The sequence below is a fragment of the Harmonia axyridis genome, chromosome 1 (assembly GCF_914767665.1).
Source record: "Harmonia axyridis chromosome 1, icHarAxyr1.1, whole genome shotgun sequence".
In the NCBI taxonomy this organism is placed as follows: domain Eukaryota; kingdom Metazoa; phylum Arthropoda; class Insecta; order Coleoptera; family Coccinellidae; genus Harmonia; species Harmonia axyridis.
The window spans coordinates 55,693,395-55,714,156 of record NC_059501.1 but is presented as its reverse complement, the minus strand read 5'-3'; the positions used below and the strand labels follow the sequence as shown (position 1 = coordinate 55,714,156).

Sequence of the window (20,762 nt, the reverse complement as noted above, 5' to 3'; positions counted from 1 at the left end):
TGCCCTGAGGCACCCCGTAATTTACATACATTGCTTCACTTAACTCTCCATTTACACTTACTTTTTGTTCCCGATCCATCAAATAACTTCTCATCATGTTGTAAATTTTACCTCTGAAACCGTATTTTTCCAATTTATTGAGTAGTTTTTCATGGGAGACTGTATCAAAGGCCTTAGAGAGATCGATAAATATACATAAGGATTGTTTTTTCTTATCTAGTGAGTTGTAAATACAGGATGTCAGGTGTCTGATTGCATCTTCGGTTGATTTTTCTTCTACAAAGCCATATTGAAATTGTGAGATAATTTTATGTTTCGTGCAAAATTTTATAATCCTCTTTTTCAATATTTTTTCCATAACTTTTGCTATATTGCTGATCAACGATATTGGCCTGTAGTTCTTCATTTCCAATCTACTACCTTTTTTGAATAGAGGTTTTATAATACCTGTTTTTAAACTTTTCGGGAAATATCCTTCATCAAAGCAACAGTTTATTAGGTGAGTCAGAGGTTCCTTTATCTCGTCAGATATATTCTTTAGAGTTTCCGCTCTTATGCCATCATATCCCGGTGCTGTTCCCTGCCGCAGTTTCATAATCGTCTCGTGGACCTCCTCGATGTTCGCAGGGGTGAGAAACAAGGAGCTTCTTACTGTTTTTTCATGTTCTCTATAGTTTTCCGGAACACTTATTTTTTCTGCATACGTCTGACCTAAGTTAGAGTAGTATGCATTAAAACTGTCACAGATCCGTTTCCCAGACTCCACCATTGTTCCATCTGCCGATACAATCTTTTCAATCTTTGTCTCAGGCTTCGAACGATTGCATATGTTATTTACACTGTCCCAGAGTGCCTTGGACTGGTTAACATTGTCCTTTATTAGCTTTCGTGCATAATTCTTCTTCGCAACTTTGATTAACTTTGCCAACTTACCTTTATAAACGTGGTATTCTGTCTTCAGAAGTGAATTATTCGGATCCTTTTGTAAATTTTTATACAGGTGCTGTTTTCTATTTATCGATGTGAGGAGCGCGGAAGTAATCCACTTCTTTTTAATATTTTTTTGTTTTTTTAACCTTATATTTTTAGTTGTTTTTTCGATATATGCACTTATTCTGTCAACAAATTCATCAGCCATTTCATCTATATTATGGACAGAATAAAATTTTTCCCACCTCTCCTCTCTCAAGTTTGTCTTTAGTGCTGCGTAATCTATATATTTTTTATTTCTAGAATCGGAATTGGGCTGTCTCGTTGATGTTGCATCCAAGTCCACAGTTAATGCAATAGGATAGTGATCGGTAATAATATGTTGAAAGACGTACGATTGAATTGGAATAGAAACATTTTCTTTCACATAGAAATGATCTATGCAAGTTTTACTTTCTGGTCGAGTGTAGTCATTTATGTGCGATTCATATCCGTATGTGTTCAAGATATTCTTGTATTCCTCAGAAAAATCTGAATTCGACATAAGATCTATATTTATATCTCCTGTTATAACATGCATATCGCTCCTTTCAACCGTTTGAATATATTGCTGTAAATCAATGTTGAATTTTTTTGGACATGTACTTGGGGGTCTATAGACGGCTGTTAAAATAGCTTTCTTAGATCCAAACTGTGTTGAAACTTCCAGAATGTTTATATTTCCTAGTTTCTTTATTTCGTGTGAAAAACTGATTTCATTCCTAATATAAACCAACACTCCATCGTTCTTATTGAGTGAACCCTCATTGTATAAAATGGTATACCCTTCAATCTGCAGCAAATTCAGGTCATATACGAAATACGTTTCGGTGAGTACAATAATTTGAATATCGAGCGCAAGTTTATTCAGAAACAAAACAAATTCGTCCATATTTTTCATCGCACTTCTAATATTAAGATGTAAGATATTAAGTGGTGTTTGTATAGGTGGTAAAAAATGATCTATGTCAGGTATAATCTTAGCAATGATTGGTTCGTTCTTATATTCTCTAATGTATGGATCCATTTTGTAGCAGAAAACCCACAGAAAAAGCCAAACAACTTAATAGCCCAACGCAACAAAAATAAACAACAGGACAAAATACAACAAAATCAACTACTTCAAATCCTTTCTTTGTACGTTCAAGCGCAATCTGGTTACTCTTTCTGGCTTTACAATTTTTCTAGCAGTGTTTTCAGCCACTGGTGTGCTTTGCAATCGGTCGAGAACCGAGATCTCCTCGATATTTTCAGGAGGTTGAGCCTGAGTTCGTACTTCTTCCGGGTTATGTATTAGGGACTGAGTCGGGGTCGCCGGGTTGCTGTTAGTCCGGCGGACAGTGGGATGTTTTCGAGCTTCTTCTAAATCGTGGAGTGTATACTCTTTATTGTTGACTACAAGTTTATTTCCTCTAATATGACAAGTTTCTCCTTTTTCTCTTTGCTCGATCAAATATCCCCTAAGCACTCGATACTCGTTCCGCTGCTGTTCCGTCAGATCGTCTCTGATGGCAATACCACTGCCCTTCAATTTTTTGCAATGTCTGATAACCCCAATTTTCTTGAGATAGGAAACAAACTCAATTTTTACTGGGCGATTCGACTTTTTTCCTAGGCAATAAAAATTATTTATATCGCTTCTACCAATTTCTACCCCTAGCAGGTCATTCAGCTCATTGCAAATGAAATCCGAAGTAATATCATCATTGGGCTCCGTCCATCCAAAAACCACGATGTTATTTTCGTTAGATTTTCTTTCCAGTCGGTCTACTTTATCCCTCAGAGACACATTCTCCCGCTCAAGTGTACGAATCTTGAATTTCAAGTTTTCAAGTTCAAGTAATATATTAGATTCCGAAGCTTGTATGCTGCTTTTAATTTCAGTTTTACTGTTCTCAATTTTTTCTAAAATATTTTGTACGGTTTTATCATCCATTATGTTCAATTGATAGAAAAAATTTTATGTAATAGTTCTGTATTAGGCAACTACCATAGCAGGGACACAAACCGAAACAAAAAATGAGGACGTAAGGGGAGACTCACTTCACTTCCTTGGGCCTTTAAGGAAGACTTGTAGCACAGAAGGTAGGCCACGGAAAAGTTGGAATCGGGAAATTTGGTGCGATATGGAAGGTCAGATTATTCTGTTTTCTCGTCCCGATAACGATTCATGCAGCGAACATACTACACCTGCCGAACGTACGCTGGCCGTCTAGACCTAAGCAAAAAAGACTCGATATCGAGAATGTATAAACAATTATCCGTTTTATAAACTATTCAGTTAGCTTCTTTTCCAAAATATTAGTGTCTATGATGACCAGTTTTATTCTGTTTTCAACAATATCAATCTTTATCGAAATTCATCAATAACTCACTGAATTCCCTCACTTAATCGGAGCACTCAACAACACACGTTCACCCGCTCAATGTCAAGTAAGTAACTGGGATCTCTTGTTATTTCTTGCTAAACCGTGAATTTAAGCAAGAAATTACAAGTGAACCTATTTGTCAAGGATAGATCAAGCTATCAAAAATTAATATTTTTATTGTAATGTGAATATGGAGAAAGTTTCTGCAAAACATGGTTTAGTGATGATTTTTTCTTCCCCTTGCAATCATAGAAGACAAATCACAAAAAATTTGTTGAATGCCTCCTCGCCCGCATAAAATGTCTGCTCAATTTTAGACTTATCAGTTCTTTGATTTTCGAGAAGAAAATTTAAAACTGCGCTTCAGGTGCTATCTTTAGAGGGTTGTAACAAAGCAGGGGGAGTTCAACAAAAAAAAGTTCATATGAAAGACCCAACCTATATTTCGACAAGGAATCACCCCCTAAATGTTTTCGCAACTATTTATATACACCCCGTATATTAGTGAATAGTCGAATAGTAAATTTATTAATTTATCAGTAAATCTAAAAACTGATCGAAAACCTCATTTAAACGGATCCTTGCCTGGAGCAGAATTCAAAAGGTTTCCCTAGAAACAATGTTGATCTCTTGGAGTTTTTTTTTAAACATCGAAGAATTATAATTAATGTGATCTGGATCTTATTGGGTATCTTTTATATTTGTTTAAAGCTCGTTTTTTCGATTGTATAACGTTTTCCACTGAGGTATTGAATGTTTTATAACATGTCGTTCGGTTCTTGGAATACTTCTTGTTGCTGAAGCAAAAATGGCGTTTGTAATCGAGTTCACATTTATGGATTTAGGTACAATCAAGCTCTCCCTGGAATGATCCCAATTAGCAATGATCAATAGCTGTAAATATAATTCCTTTTTCGTTTAAACGGTTTTTTGATCCGTCATTTAGAAGCATAATTTCTCTAAAATTCTCTAGCCAATTTCCCAAATCACGTCCTTCAGATGAACTCCACAAAGTATATATTATGAGCATTGAAGGCTCCCATAAGTATAGAGGGGTAAGGTAATTGACTTACCAAGTTTTCTAGTTCGGTGATGTCTCAGCTATCATTCGGTAAATATATGCTGCAGATTAGTATTTTACTAGGTATGAACGCTTCTATAGCCATAGCTTGCAATGTTGAATTCAGTGGTGAAGTATTGTATTTACAACCATTTTGGATAATAACGGCGACTCCTCCAAATCTTTTGTAAGGCTTTTCAGGTGATAAATGGGTTTCTTGTAGACGAATACATAGGTGAAGGATCCTTATAAGGATCTTCATAACTCAGTAGTTCCTGTTAAATTACTCATCTTCATATTCATCATTTTCAGTCATGTTGACTTGTTTTATACCTTCTATCTACTGTAGGTGGTGATCAGAAAATATTGGAAATTATTATTATTCTTCTTCGATGTCTACAATTTTCAAAAAATAATCCAAATAACTTATTTTTCTAGAGAGACTCAATTGCCAAAATACTGATAATAGAAACGACAACCCATTTCTGCTATACTGTATATTCGAAGTACGGAAAAACTGGAATATATGATGCCAACTTTGTCAAATTGGCGACCTATTTTGTTATCATGACCAGAGAGGATATCAACAAGCCAGAAAAGGAAAGAAGAAGAAGAAATCGCTGGATCACAGACGCTGTGTATCTTCAAGATCTAAAGAAAATCGTTGTTATCAATACGGCTAGAAGTATCATAGTTTATGATGTAGTTGGTTTGAAGCATACTCCAATTTTTCTGGTTTTATCTACACCAAACATTCCGAAGGTAAGTTATTTCTAATTCATTTTATCACCTTCAACTCATCGACACTTTAAGATCACAATTTATACAGAATGTTCCATATGGCAAACATTTTATTGTGAATATGGGTCACAGCACAAGGATGATTCTGAATTCGTATTAATCAAAAGTGTTTCTTCTTCTTCAGGTGCCATCTCCTCTCAGAAGGTTGGCTATCAAAATGACTACCTTCATCTTTGACACTGCAGCCCTAAACAACTCAACAGAACTGCACTTATACCATTGTCTCAAGTTGTTTAACCAGGAGATTCGCCTTCTTCCAATGTTCCTTCTTCCCTGTATCTTTCCCTGTATCACTATCTGCAATAAGGTATATTTCTCCTCTCTTAGCACATGACCCAGATACTGCAACTTTCCAATCTTCACCTCGTTCAGTATTTCTCTCTCTTTACCCATTCTTTTGAGCACTTCTTTATTTGATACTTTGTCTATCCACCTTATTTTGAGTATTCTCCTGTATGTCCACATTTCGAAGGCCTCCAGGCTATTACTAATATCCTGTTTTATTGTCCAGGCTTCCATTCCATAGAGGATTCGAGCACAGGGAATACATAACATTTTAACAACCTGATCTTGAGCTGTAAACTGAGATCTTTTCCACAAAATACCTTTCTCATCTTATTGAACACATTTCGGGCTTGGCCAATTCGTACTCGAACAAAAGTGTTTAGGACTTGTTAATATAACACTTGACTCAATAAGTCCTGGGCACAACCAGTATAAACCCTCTTATTTTTTAAATTCGACTTTATTCGTCAATATAACCTTCAAGAGTGATGCATATACTCCAATAACGCTCCTCTTACTTTTTTAAACCTTTTCTGTAAAGAGATACTTCATTGCTCTGGAAATAGGCTTCAACATCAGCAATCATTTCTTAATAAGGGACAAATTTCTTTCCCTGTCGTATTCTTTTGAGGATTTTGAAGAGCCAGTAATCTTCAAAGGCCAAATAAGCGAAAATTTGGTCAAGCAGTTGGAAGCGGAATGAATTCAATTCAACCATGGTTTTCATCGACCAAGGAGCATTTTCTTGGTGAAAGGCATTCACCGACATTTTCACCAATCTGTACGTCAGGCCAGGGAGATATTGAGGGCGTAGTATCAGATACAACCTATTTTTTAATTTCAGTGTATCGCCTACAAATATGGTAAAAATAACTCAGATCGTCATCTGTTCATTGGTGATGACGGTGGAAGTATATTGGTGTTGTCTTTTGTCCACAACAAAGATCCTCTTTTCAGAACAAAACATAAGGACAAGTTGAGTCTTCATTACTGGGAGGTAATTTTCTTACATATTTAAGAAACCTGTTTGTTTAAATTTTTCTACATATATTGAGCAAATTGTATTTTTTCCTTTTCATTACCAAGGTTCAATTTCAGTAGGTACTGGACTTCATATATAGATGAATAGAGGTGGAATTCATTCAATAGCAATAAGTGGGGTCGCACGCCAAAACTATAAGCAACTATTGTATAGCAACTATACAATGATGTGTCCGTAAAGTATGGAACAAATTCATTTTTAGCTAAACAGACCATTTTAAGAAATAATCCTGAAACACGTAGATTTTTATTTTAATTTACCGTATTTCAAAATAATAATCTAATATACAGGGTGAATTACTTTCGAGTAATGACGTCACCTTAATATTTTTGTTTAATGGAACACCCATTTTGTCTCAATTTTCCGATTCCTCTAGCTGAGCTGATTCCAAACATGTATCACATGTTGATTCCAATTGGTACAAGGTGGACCAATTGGAAATAATCCTGAAACACGTCGATTTTTATTTTAATTTATACCCTATTTTAAAATAATAATCTAATAAACAGGGTGAATTACTTTCGAGTAATGACGTCACCTTCATTTTTTTTTAATGTAACACCCATTTTGTCTCAATTTTCCGATTACTCTAGCTGAGCTGATTCCAAACATGTATCACATGTTGATTCCAATTGTTACAAGGTGGACCAATTGGAATCAACATGTGATGTCATTACTCGAAAGTAATTCACCCTGTATATTAGATTATTATTTTAAAATACGGTAAATTAAAATCAAAAATCGACGTGTTTCATGATTATTTCTTAAAATGGTATGTTTAGCTAAAAATGAATTTGTTCCATACTTTACGGACACAGTGTATAGCAATGAGCAATCATAATGATGTCACGTTGTGGTGTGCATCCCCACTAAGGTTTATTATTTCATTTCATAAATAAGGATGTCTTTATTTTGAATAAAAATGTGTGACGTTTGCAGTATGTGTTTAGCTACTATCACTATTCAATGATATGTTTACTTTCACAGAAATTAATGGAAGAAAAGGAGTATGTTAAGATTTCCTATATCAAAAAGGTCCATAACGATGTAATCAGAGAAATATCTTACTGTCGGGAGGATGACACCTTAACAACATGCAGTAGAGATCCAAAAGCATCTGTTATCAGAATATTTTTAGATCATAAAAAACCGACCATGATATATGAAATGCCAAAGGTGAATCTTCCCTCATTTATTATCAATAACAAAAATATAATATTGACTATATTCCATGAGATAATGTAGGTGCTCAGTGTATTTATCGATGAAATAGTTGATTGCCCACTTATTCAACAATACAAAGCTCAATTATGAAGATACACTGCGCGAAATGCATTTCAGAACACTCTTTTTTTATATGAATGTTTTGGTTTATGCATGTTTATACTTACAAGAAGAGAATAATATTTTGTTATCGCCATTATTAACTATAAAAGATTGAGATATATCTTGGTATATCTATATCAAGTTACGAAAAAAATTCTAGCTTCCAGTTGAATCTAGGTGATTCAAAATTACTTTGACAAACGCTTCGTTTGCAAGATACAAGGTGTTTAAGTCCTACAGGGACGAATCTAAAAGTAATGAATTGACCTCTTCAAACGAAGAAAAAGTAATAGAATAGATGGTGCCCCTTACAAAAAACCAAAACTACTTACTTAAATGCCAAATTCATTTCCTAAGCATCATTGTGAAATATGAAAAATAATGGTAACAACTTCAACACGCTTCGATCATCAGAAATATCAGGTGTGTGAATAAGTCTTTCCCGTTTTTTGTAAGAGATGGCGCCACCAATACTGTGCGAGTATTTAATGGTTACATATGTCATAATCAAAGCTTATTCATCTGTCAACAATTCCACACTAACACATTAGTTGAAATTTTTTCGCATCATAAATTTTTGAAATCGTGAAAATGTCGAAATTTGAGCCGAGTCGACGTCATTTGCGGGAAGTTTCACTTTATTGGTTCAATTTGAAGAAATCTGCTGCCGAGGCGCATCGGTTGCTTCAGGAAGCTTATGGAGAAGGTTGTGTCGATGATTCAAGTGTTCGCGGATGATTTCGACGCTTCAAAAGTGGCGATTTCGACGTGGAAGACAAGGAGCGTTCCGGGCGGCCGCAAATCTTTGAAGATCAAGAATTGGCGACTTTGCTTGATGAAGATTCGTGTCAAACGCAAGAAGAACTTGCTGAAGCATTGGGAGTTGACCGAACAACCATTTCCAAGCGTTTGAAAGCCATGGGAATGATCCAAAAGCAAGGAAATTGGGTGCCGTACGAACTGAAGCTGAGAGACGTCGAACGGCGTTTTTTCACTTGCGAACAGCTGCTTCAGCGACATAAAAGAAAGGGTTTTCTGCATCGTATCGTGACTGGCGATGAAAAGTGGATCCGTTACGATAATCAGAAGCGAAGAAAATCATGGGGACTACCCGGCCATGCATCATCATCGACGTCCAAGCCAAATATTCATGGCGCCAAGCTCATGCTCTGTATATGGTGGGACCAGCTAGGTGTGGTTTACTATGAGCTTCTGAAACCGAATGAGAGGATCACAGGCGAGGTCTATCGACGACAATTGATGCGTTTGAGCCGCGCACTGCGAGAAAAACGGCCACAATACTCCGACAGGCACGACAAAGTTATTTTGCAACATGACAATGCTCGCCCACATGTTGCACAGCCGGTGAAAACATACTTAGAAACGCTCAAATGGGAAGTCCTACCCCACCCGCCGTATAGTCCAGACAGCGTTGCCAACCGTACGGTAATTACCGTACATGTACGCCGTCCAGACATTGCTCCGTCTGATTACCATCTCTTCAGATCGATGACGCATGGCCTGGCTGACCAGCACTTCCATTCCTACGAGGAAGCCAAAAAATGGGTGGATGACTGGATAGAGGCCAAACCGGTCGAATTTTTTCGCAACGGGATTCGTATGTTGCCAGAAAGATGGGGAAAAGTTGTAGCTAGCGATGGCCAATACTTTCAATAATTCATTTGTAACCATTTTTTCACAATAAAGGCTCAAAATTTGAAAAAAAACGGGAAAGACTTATTCACACACCTTATATCTAGAAAACGGTTGCTTGTATTTACTTGTAACAAGGGTAGCTTTTTACGAAGATTCGATGGAGGAATCGATTATTTTACTAAAAAGTACGCTCAAAAAATTTATGAGTCTCTATGAAAGAAAAAGAGGTGTAGGTGACGCCCCCTACGAATGAGAGCAATAACAACATCTTGTTAAAATTTGACCTCAAAATAACTCTCAATACCAATTTTCGTTCAATTAAGGTCAGTATTTGAAAAAAAAAATAAATAAAAATTTTAACAACATGTAAGTATGTATATTTATTTGGACAATTCATATTATAATATTGTGAGAAGTCACCACCTGAAGTTTGTCAAAGTACTTTCAAATCACCCGGTACACCCATTTGTACGAATATTATCCAATATCATGATGATAATATTTTCTTCCTAATAGTTGATTTCAGTCTGAAATGATTGGCGTACGCAAAAAATTAACTGAAATGACAATAATCAAAATAAATGTTTATAAAACTCGCTCATAAGAGTCAATAAAAATTAAATATTATAATAATTATTGCATATCACAAAAATAGGTGTCAACAGAAGTGCTCTAGTCGGTTTATCACGACTTTTACTCTAGTTTGATTCCTCCAACTGTAGCGTTAGGTATTGATTAATTGATTGAGTCGAATATATCATGAATTCGACTCAATATCGATTATCACTTTCATAAAAAAATTTATTTGAGAAAACAAAAAGCATACTCATTTGAGAATAATAAATGCGTTCTTGGAAGGTTCAATTTTCGACCTTTCGATTAATGCCAAACAGCCAAACCATGAAAGATGTGCAATTTGCATTCAAATTAATCAGTTAGGAATGAAATCGAACATTATCGACATAGGGGAGAACAGGGCTGGAAGTTCCTGGGGTAGGTAGTTGCGATGGAAATAACTTCGTAACGAAAAAAGATAGCAAGACATTCAAAATATGCTTCTAAAGCACCAAGTGGAGCGCCAATTTGGCAGTAATTTTTATTACTCTGGTGACGGTGGTTGAGTGGCTGTGTGCACGTGCTCTCGAAACGTCTCGTAAGTGTCAGTTTTCATGTTTGAACTATTTGGTCTATCTTTGTTGATTATGAACCTATTCAAATTTCCCAAATTGTAGTTACATAAGTAATTGAATAGTGGGTTTGTGGCTTGTTAGATAAGTAAGGAGTCTTATTGCTTTAGTATTGTTTCAATTGATTTCGTTAGTTTGCCAGTATGTCAATTAAAGTAATTTGGTGTCATAATTTTCCTTTCTGGCGGGGTTGGTTGTTCCGCGAAAAAACTTAACCCTATCGACTTTCAATCGTACTAAAATTTTCATGACACATTTTTTTTTCATTCTAAGGATGCGAAACTACAAGACAGAAAGAAGTGAGACCTCCTGGATAAATGTTACGTCAAGCTTCCTCCGCTGTTACCAACGACGGAAAATCTGTCAAAACTGTGGCAAGAGAAATTTAATTTTCCGCATGACTTCTAGAAAATGACGTTCACGACAGACGACTATTTAAACATTTTAAACAGACATGCCAGAAAAAATGGATTGGCTAAAGAACAGGGAGAAAAAAAGACAAACTGATGAAGGCATTACAAGGACTGGAAAGAAAAATCAAAGATACAAGGAAAGTTAATGGTAAAAGCCAGGAGAAATGCGAAGAAAAATATCAGGATTAGGAAAGAGCAAAACGCAAGATACCTAGAGTGACAGCGGTAAGGATCTGGAATGGTACCTACTGCCTAATTTGTTATGATTCAAATTAAAATTCCCGACCAAGAGAACAATGGATTGTGGATAAAGCTACTAATATGTGTAAAAATTGGGCTCCTATCAAATATTTAGATGGAAATGATAAAGCCACTCTTATGTGTATATCTTAATGATTGTGAGTCAGATGAAGAGAAGATTGATGAATAATATTGCTGATGAATGAAAATGGAGATTGTCGAAGTTAGTCACAATTGATAAAAAAAGACTGCTGATTGATGATTATACTCAATTAACCTGAACAAAAAGTTTATATGGAAGTAACTACACTGATCAACAATTGCTAGGGATCACTTATGAACTTCTCTTCATTTGTATTTTTTTCAAGTTATCCCGTGAATATCTGTACATTATATGTTCTCTAAGGAAAAAGTAAGATGTTTTGAGTTGATTATATCAAAGTCTTCCTCACTTCATCGGCTCTTGTTCACAAAATCGATTATTATCTGTAGGCTGTTACAGGTGGAGTGAAAAGCAATGTGGTATTTGTTATTAAATCTGTTTTTTTCTCTCGTTCAAACACATAAGGTGACAATAATTGAAGAAATGAGAACAATATCAGCTCATCAGTCATGCCGAGAAGACGTTTAGCTCCTGTGCAACTGGACCAAATCATACGGTGGATACAGGAAGGTTTGTCCCAGCGAGAAGTGTCTCGGCGGTTGAATGTTTCGCAAAGTGTCGTGAGTCGGGCTTGGAATAGGTTCATCCAAAACGACTCAGTAGCTTATGTTCATGGGGTAGGTCGGCAGCGCAGTACAACAGCTGCCCAAGATCGTCTTTTGACCTCAATGCTAGGAGAAATCCCACTTACCCGACGTCGCGGCTCAATAGATCACTGAGAGTTGCAACAGGAGTTCTAATTTCGAACCAGACTGTAAGACGACGACTACATGTTCGTGGTTTGAGAGCACGTAGGAGGGTAAAAAACCTCACCGTTTGAATAGGGAACACCGGGTTCATCGACGGCAATGGGCTGAGGAGCACCGCAATTGGACACTTGAAGATTGGAGCCGATGTTTATTTACGGATGAGTCTAGATTTCGTTTGGTCAACTCCGATGGACGTATTCTTGCTTGGAGGGAAAGAGGTCGAAGGTATGCAGAACAGTTTATGGTACCCACAACAGCTTTGGCGGAGGTTCTATATGTGTATGGGGAGGCATTTGTTTGAACCAACGCACAGAGTTGGTTGTTCTGCAGAACACCACCATGACCAGCCAGAGATATCACGATATGATTATTGAACCCATAATTGTTCCGTTTGCGGCTGCCGTGGGCGAGAATTTCATTTTAATTGACGATAATGCCCGTACACACCGTAGTCGTCTGGTTAATGAAGCGCTAGAAACTCATGCTATTGATAGGATGGACTGGCCAGCTCGCTCTCCAGACATGAATTGCATCGAACATGTCTGGTCTGAGATGTCTAGACAATTGTCAACCTTAGAACAACCGATCAATAACCTGGAGGACCTTTCTAACGCTTTACGGGATATTTGGACGAATTTGCCCCAAAATTTTATAAATCGTTTGATCGAAAGTATGCCTCGTAGGGTAGAATGCTTGAGACTAGCTCGTGGGAGACCAACTAGGTACTAGCTTAACCGAAACTTCAGCCTTCTTGTGGTTTCATCATAAAATTTTAATGTTATTCAAACACAGAATTTTGAGTGTTCCTAATAAAGTCTTTTTTTCTCTCCAACTTTCCATTTTTTCATTCTTTTCTCAAGTGAACCATATTATCAACTGAAAATACTCTGATATCTGACTAAATTTATAATCTTGGAGCGAATATTTCAGAAATAAATTTAGAACAAGTAAGTGAACCCTATCAATTGTTGAGCAGTGTAGTTATGCTTTTTATTTTGAAAGTATATTTACACATTAGATAAAATTTATAGACTTTATGGACTTCAATTTTATTTTAACTAAATAACAATATTTTGTTGTTGTTTTTTAGTTAAGTTCTCCATAAAATAGACTAAACATACACAAGTTAATAAAAATGGTTTCTTTATTCAAAATAACCTTCATTATTTCAAAAAAATATTATCAGAATCTAAGGAGAACAATTCGCCCCAAAGGTGGAAAAACTAGCCCCAAAGCGGGGTTGGATGTTCCGCTCCGAAATTTTACAGATATTTGCTTCTGTGAAACAACTATATATCACTAAAAACGACTATAAGATTTCCAAAAATGATAAATATTCGATCATTATCCCATCGTCCAACCCCATTCTCCCCTATACATTTTTTTAATAGTCATTAGAAATGAACGGTAGGCAATTTGGACATATTTTCAAATGAAATTATTTCATTGGGGCCCTCCGCCTTACATATTTGCAGATATTATATGATTTTTTTTTGGTAACTGTTATATTATGTGTTAAAAGAGGAAGCACCTAATAAACCATGGAGTATGTACATGATATATGATAGAAGTAACATGTGCTTAAACTCTCATTGAATAATACCTAGGTATGCACCCTCAAAGTTTTTTCAGCTTGCACTAATGATGCTCGTAGTATAGTTAGTTATCCATTTATTACAAGTACAACTTAATATAGTAGATTGATGCTTTGATTTCTCTTTTTTCTTTCAAGGGGACTTCAACGATGTGTTTCAGTAAAAAATTGAATATTTTGATTACCGGCAGTTCAGATGGAACCATCAGATTATGGAATACCTTAGTTATAACCAATGCTATTGCTGTTCTCAAAGAAAATGAATCAGGGATCAAAAGCATAATTCTAATGGAAACACCAAAAATGTTCGTCAGTTGTGATAATCGTGGGGTAGAGCCGAAAGACTCCGAAAAAAATCACACCCTTACTAATTTTTTTATATTTCAGGTATTGAAGCTGTGGAGTATTGAAGAACAAAAATGCTTTCAAACTATCCATTTGAATTTTCCACCTTTGCAAGAAGCAGGTAAAATTGTTGATTGGGCTACGAAGTGTATGTTCCTTGGCCCAAAAGAAGGGAATATCAGGTCATCTTCTGATCCTATTTTGAAGCGTCCAAAAGAACAAGAGGTCAGCAGGTATGCAGCGAGATATAAAAATACATTATTTCCTATATCTACAATTTTTTGGAGGATGACTCTTCAGTAATGATAGAACTTCCTTTGCAGAACATCTCAATTTTCAAGTCGCTTAACCCCAAAAGTGTTCTTCATTATTATATAATATTTAAATTTCCAATGGTTAATAATTTCTATTAGACTTTTCCAAACCTACTTTGCGTTTGAGCATTTCCGCTCATTTGAGTTCGAATATTACCTACCTAGTTTTTCAACATAAATCATGATGAAATCAAATATTTTAAATTTTGTACTAATAAATTGGTTCACATAATGTATCTCCATAATTTTCGAAAGTTCAGTAAAATATATATTCAGACTATGTTTGCTGAAGCTATGTCGACTATTGAGAATAGATAGGGATCATGATCTCTATTTTAGATCCGACAGTGGGCACTGAACATAATTCAATTGAAATTAGTCGTTTGAAGGTCTCTTACTCTTGTTGTTTCAATTTTATCTCTGTTGAATGTATTTTTGTGAGTGTTAGTTCACTTTTCTGCTTATTTCATCTCTTCAGTAATTCATTGAGGATAATTTAGGCCTTCTCATCTTCGATGGTATTTCTAGATCAAGTATTTAACTTGATATCTACAGGGTATTCTCCATCTACTTCTATCTGTTCTTTCAGTAACGTGCTCATTCTGCTGAACATAATTGCTTGGCAATTGGCAGAATTTACTTTGATTTTTCGTTTTTGCATCCACTCTAGACTGGCATCGGTGGCTGCTTGTAAATATCTTTTACCAAGATTTATGTTCTTAGAATGATCCATAACAGCATAACATCAACATGAGCATAACATCAGCATGAGTGAATATCCTGATGTCTTTTTTGAGATTGCTTGGAATATCTGCCGAATAGATATTATATAGCTTAGGTTATAAACCAAACCACCTTGAACTCCGCTTGTTATTGACATAGCCAGTGAAAGATTTTTGTTGATATTTCACCTGGAATGTTCTGTGCCGTAAATGAAATGTCCTGTGAACTTGATGATTGGGATGCTTATACTAGCCTGGTTCATTTTGAATATTAGTCTCTCTCGCCACATTCTGTCGAATACCTTTGAGACATTAAAATGTTCGTATTCCTGTCCAGTATTCCTGTTCGTGACGTTCGTGTTCTCTGTTGAAGTTAAGTTGAAGTTTCTGTCCTGAAGAGATCCTCTTACTTTCATCCAGTTCTCCTTCCAGTCTTTGGAGTATGATTTTTTCTCCAATTTTTCTAGAGTGTATAGAAAACTGATTAGTATTTATATTCGTTACCTCAAAACATGTGACATACACCCACTATTGAATTGTTTCGTTCATTGGGCACCCATATTGGCATCGACCATCAGTGATATTCGGGTAATTTATGATATATTAGAAGGATTTTTCTATTGAGATGACTTGATCATGGCTGGCTGAAAAAAGACCTTCAATTTCTGGATACAGTCTGTTAGATATGAGTCAATAGTTCGACGCTGCAATGTTGACATGTCTGGTTTACACCTGATAAGGTGTGATGATGCCAACACTTATTTGGACATAATTAATGACAGATACCCCATGATACTATTTCAATTGGAATGATAATGATAAGAAACTTCTATATTTAAAAATAAATCTTATTTTTCAGTGAATATAGTACAACAGAAAGATCAATTATATGGATTTCATGCTGCAACTACATAGCCAGTGTTTCTTTAATCTTCAAAACTCAAGAACTTAAGAAACAATTCGAGATGCTCAAATTGGAGCCTCCTCCAAAACAAAACAATGTTTTCATACCAAGCACATGGCTACTTAGTGAAGAGAGTTTCAAAGAGTTGAGAGAAAAGTAAGAAATTAAAATCCACAAACACCAATAACAATTCATCAAATTAAAAAACAGTGGCTTTCTCTGAATCAGAAAAGTAAAGCCGGAGATGTGAAACGAATAAAGGAGAGTTGAGTTGAATGAAACAGGATAGCTACAGTTGCAGCATCATATTATTTTCTTGAAATTTTCACATTTGAGGCTGTATACTTTCGATAACTTCACTTCATGACTTCAATCCATCTTTAAGGTCTTGAATCGATTGTGGAGCATAGGCGTGGAGTGTAGACCCTATTTTTCACGTAGCCTCAAATAAAAAGTCTAAAGGTGTAAAACCAAAACGATTGTTTCGTTGCCAAAGTATCTCCGTCTTTTTGAAAATAAACGTTGTCCACATCAATATCTCCCAATTTTCGGCCATAAAACTCATTCATTATAGCTCGGTGCGCAATCCATTCACCGTAACAGTTGTACCATTTTCGAATAAGTAAAGCCCAATTATACCACTAGCCCAAAAACAGAACCAAAAAATTATACACGTTGAAGATGAATACTGAAGAGGCTTTTCAACAATAATTCTTGGATTTTCCGAGCCTGAAATGAGACAATTCTGCGAGTCCTAAAAACCTATATATGATAGGTCTAATCTTCCCCATAACCGAGATACAGGGTGGTTTATTAGTTCACCAATAATTCCTTATAACTTTTGAACCATTGGTCATTCATTAAATAACGGAAAATTGTGAATGACAGCTTATGCCAGTTGTTTCATCAACATTTCATGAAGATTTCTTCAATATTTTCATTCACATTATGAGCACATTAAACTCGGTTTTAGATGTACCAGGAAAAACTGATGTACTGTTGTTAATATAGTCGCAAACGCACGGCCAACAAAATAATCCATTCAAAATTATACTGCCAGTAAGCCAGTCGTACTTTTCATACTATGTATTTTGAAATGTATGTATTTTGATTTTCTGCCCTAACCCAAAGTCACAAGCACTTAGATTTGAAACAGGTATTTCTTTAATTCTGTATAATTTATCCTCATAGGGATGGCTCGAAAAATGTTGCTGATTCATTAAAAAAATCACAAAATCACAAGTACATCGAATATTTTCATTTACCTTGGGAAATTTGAGACAACTGAATCGATTTCGCCTTCTGGTAGTAATCAACAAAATGAAGAATCATATTCGTAAGTAATTGCACAAGTGCATCAAAATAACCGATAATTTTGCATGACAGCGTGTTGCCATGAAAACTGCATGAGTTCATTTTCATTTTCTTTCTCCAAAAATGAAAATGACCGAATGCAGTTTTTCAAAGAAAACACGCTGAAATGCGAAATTATCCGGTCATTTTGATGCACGAGTGTAAGTCGGGGGAATATTTCCCGAATAAACTGTTACATTACTTGTCAAACTGATTTAGAATGGAATTGCCATAGATTCGAACTATGTAAGATGTATAGAAACTATGCATCTATGAACAGAACAATTATCGCAGTGCTGTTTCGCTTCTTACAATGCAATTATCGCTGTAATTTTCGATAATTGTTCTCCATATACATAGAATTTTTAACAGGAGGGAAATATTCGAAAAAAGTTCACACTAAACGGAGACAAACTTACACGAGACAGTCGAGACAAAGCAAATCGCAACAAAGCGAAAACTAACACAATTTACTGCTTTTCGAATAGTGCAGAAGAATTGCAGGTCGCCCTGCAGCATCGGCATGCCTCAAATCGATTTTCAGAAGCCACCTTCAAAGGCGTAGGAATATTCTGGATTTCTCGCCGCGTCGATGTAGATAAAGTGCTAGACAAGGAAGCGCGTTAGGAATGATGCAGACCATTTTCTTCTTAAAGAGGAAGTAATATGAAAATACAAGAATCGCGAGATTGGGATGGATATTATGAAACCGAGACCCATTGCCGTACCGAATGATATGAAATTGAGGTTGAAATGGATTAATAATATATTCGATTAATACTTGTAATTTCCAGAATTTATTTGGTGAGGCACTGCCCCACCTGCCGCCATTGATTTTTATTTCCTTAATTCTTAAATACCCAGGAACCATTACATAATTTTTTTAAAACTCGTCTCGATACCTTTCCAATTATAATCTGATATGTTTCATTTTGAAATTTTATTACTTAGTATTTGTGAGTAGATTGAGTAACAACTTTATCCAAAATCAATTTTCAGAATCGATTGTGATATAGAGTATCCAGAAAAATTTAAGGATTATGAGTATATCCGTCATAAAAAGGTTATGAAACGAATGGAGAGAATTACTAAGATAAATCAGAAAATAGCCGTATTAGATCACCAAAAGAGAGAGGTTTGTTTTCAATGTATTCGGTTCGAATCATAGTATAAATAATATTTTTCATAGATGCAAGAGAACGTCGCTAGAAATGCCCCCTATCTATCATTAAAATTATTCGATATTGAGGAATTGAAAATCTCCCGTTCATTAGCAACACATGGAAAAGAAGAGAGAACTATAATGGAAAAAACTCAAAATCTTTTAATAGAAGCTAGCAATAAAGATATAGTTTTCTCAGAATTATCTTCATCAAGATCTAGATCATCTAGAAGTAGTGTAATGGAATTCGAATATTAAAAATACGTAAGCTTTGTTATTAATTTTATTCAGCGAAACATTGAATGTACCTGCCCGAATCAATAAACTACATAGGAAAATGTTGATCTTTTTCAAAACCCTAAAGCAACCCTAATATAAATTTTCAAATTGTTTGTCACCTGGAGAGACGGTGGTTTTTTACAACCCCTTTAAGCAAGCATAACCACTTTAAATTCTTTTTTGGGTCATAATTTTAGGCTTACTTAGGTATTACCCTATTAACAAATTTTTTGCTTCCAAATTGTCGAAGAAATCGCGGGTTTTGCAAGCTTAACGCTAGCTAGCAGAACCACCGATCTAATCGACTTCTTATGGACAATCTGATAACACCATAATTTTAGGCTCATTTAAGGCTCACGTTTGGTTTGTTTGAACCCATGACCAAATTTCTTAATTAACGTTTGAAAAAGAACCCTGGGTTCTGCTATCTTTACCGTTGAGCTTGAAAAACTTTTTTTTTTAATGGAGGCAAATCCACCTTATGGACACCCAACAAATCTCGACAAATGTAAAACACCTATCGGCACCTGTTGGGTAGTGTGGGGCTCTCCTGAAGGGCATACTCACTAAAAACCTCCATTACACCTCCGCCACACCCGTAGAGAAAGGTTCCAAGGACGCCAACCTTCCTCTTACGCATTCAGCCTGTAGGATTTCACATATGCCTACTTATGCGTTTCCTACATTGGTGACTCCGACGTGATGGGAATGGCCGTCTTAACGATGTGTCCTGGAAATCAGAAGGTTGATGCGTAGCTCCCATATATCTGCAATTTCCAACGAAACTCTAGACGCCTATTCCCATGACGTGCAATACGTGCTTCTTGGACTGCCGCGGTATAGCGGACCTGAATAGGCGGCATTCACCGTCCGTACGATGCCGCGAGGTGCAGCTCTGATTAGGCGGCAATCACCCGGCTGCACCGATGACCTCGTAACACGCACGAGTTTCGTTCCTCCGTCACTGAGGAGGGAGTCATGTGGCGGCTACCCATAGAGCTCCACATAGCAACAACAAACACAGCACTTGGTGGCCTAGAGGTTAAGAGTGTAGACTCGCTCACCGAGATGCGACAAGGTGCCAGGTTCGAGTCCCGGCGGCTCCCGATAATAATAAATTCCCCAAGCGTCTGTGACACGGCACACACAAATATATCAAAGTCACACTGATGAGTCCGGTGTGTGTGCCAGGGACGAAACGCATAAGTAGGCATATGTGAAATCCTACAAGCCTCAGTGCGGCCGGCTCACCAAGAGTTTGGTATTCTACGGCGGAATGTCCTTCTTGTTTCACGCTGTCCTGCCCTAAGGAGTGTGGGATAAGGCAGAAGCAATTCGTTGAAGTTGGTAGAGTCATTCAACAGGAAGCCTTAAAAGCGTGAGGCAACTACCCGACAATGATCTCCCTCGTTCCGTGGTTTCCCCCATAGCTCTGATTACGGAACTCAAGCCTGAGGTAGTTCCCCGCAGGGACTTGGTCGGCAAGCCTCCTCCCTTCGAACTTAATCTTCCACGAGGAGATGCCTCTTGACCCTGGTCTTGCGACCTTTGCGAACTTGCACAACTAACTCAAACCCTAAGTCCTCACAGCATAGGATCAGCCTCAGTTTGTGCAGGGAAGTTATAAGGATGGGGATTTTTAGAGGGGGTTAAGTAGTTTTGACTGTGAGCAGTGGAGTTTAGCAGAGTACTAACATACTTTTTCGTTATCCCCGTTTCCTAAGATTCGAGGTCGTTAAAGTCAAAGTTACTCCTCGAATAGTGCACCGAGAATTACACTTAAGGAAAATTAATATGGAAAATATGATTACTCTATAATCCCAACCCAA

The 20,762-nt window shown here is 36.5% G+C and overlaps 2 protein-coding genes across 5 annotated transcripts in view; one reads left to right on the top strand and one right to left on the bottom strand.

The window, feature by feature from the left end:
• Positions 1–18,987, top strand: part of LOC123671437 (WD repeat-containing protein on Y chromosome-like) — a 34,687-nt gene extending 15,700 nt beyond the window's left edge. For all 3 annotated transcript variants that reach the window (XM_045605295.1, XM_045605294.1, XM_045605293.1), the window contains exons 4-11: positions 4,837–5,160; positions 6,329–6,481; positions 7,514–7,702; positions 13,993–14,184; positions 14,242–14,432; positions 16,095–16,295; positions 18,492–18,627; positions 18,682–18,987. In XM_045605295.1, the coding sequence (XP_045461251.1) occupies positions 4,837–5,160; positions 6,329–6,481; positions 7,514–7,702; positions 13,993–14,184; positions 14,242–14,432; positions 16,095–16,295; positions 18,492–18,627; positions 18,682–18,912 (1,617 nt within the window). In that variant the 3' untranslated portion in view covers positions 18,913–18,987. The remainder of the gene's footprint in view (positions 1–4,836; positions 5,161–6,328; positions 6,482–7,513; positions 7,703–13,992; positions 14,185–14,241; positions 14,433–16,094; positions 16,296–18,491; positions 18,628–18,681) is intronic.
• LOC123671438 (phospholipase A1-like) overlaps positions 1–20,762 on the bottom strand; it is a 46,037-nt gene that overhangs the window by 17,255 nt on the left and 8,020 nt on the right. The window lies entirely within an intron of this gene.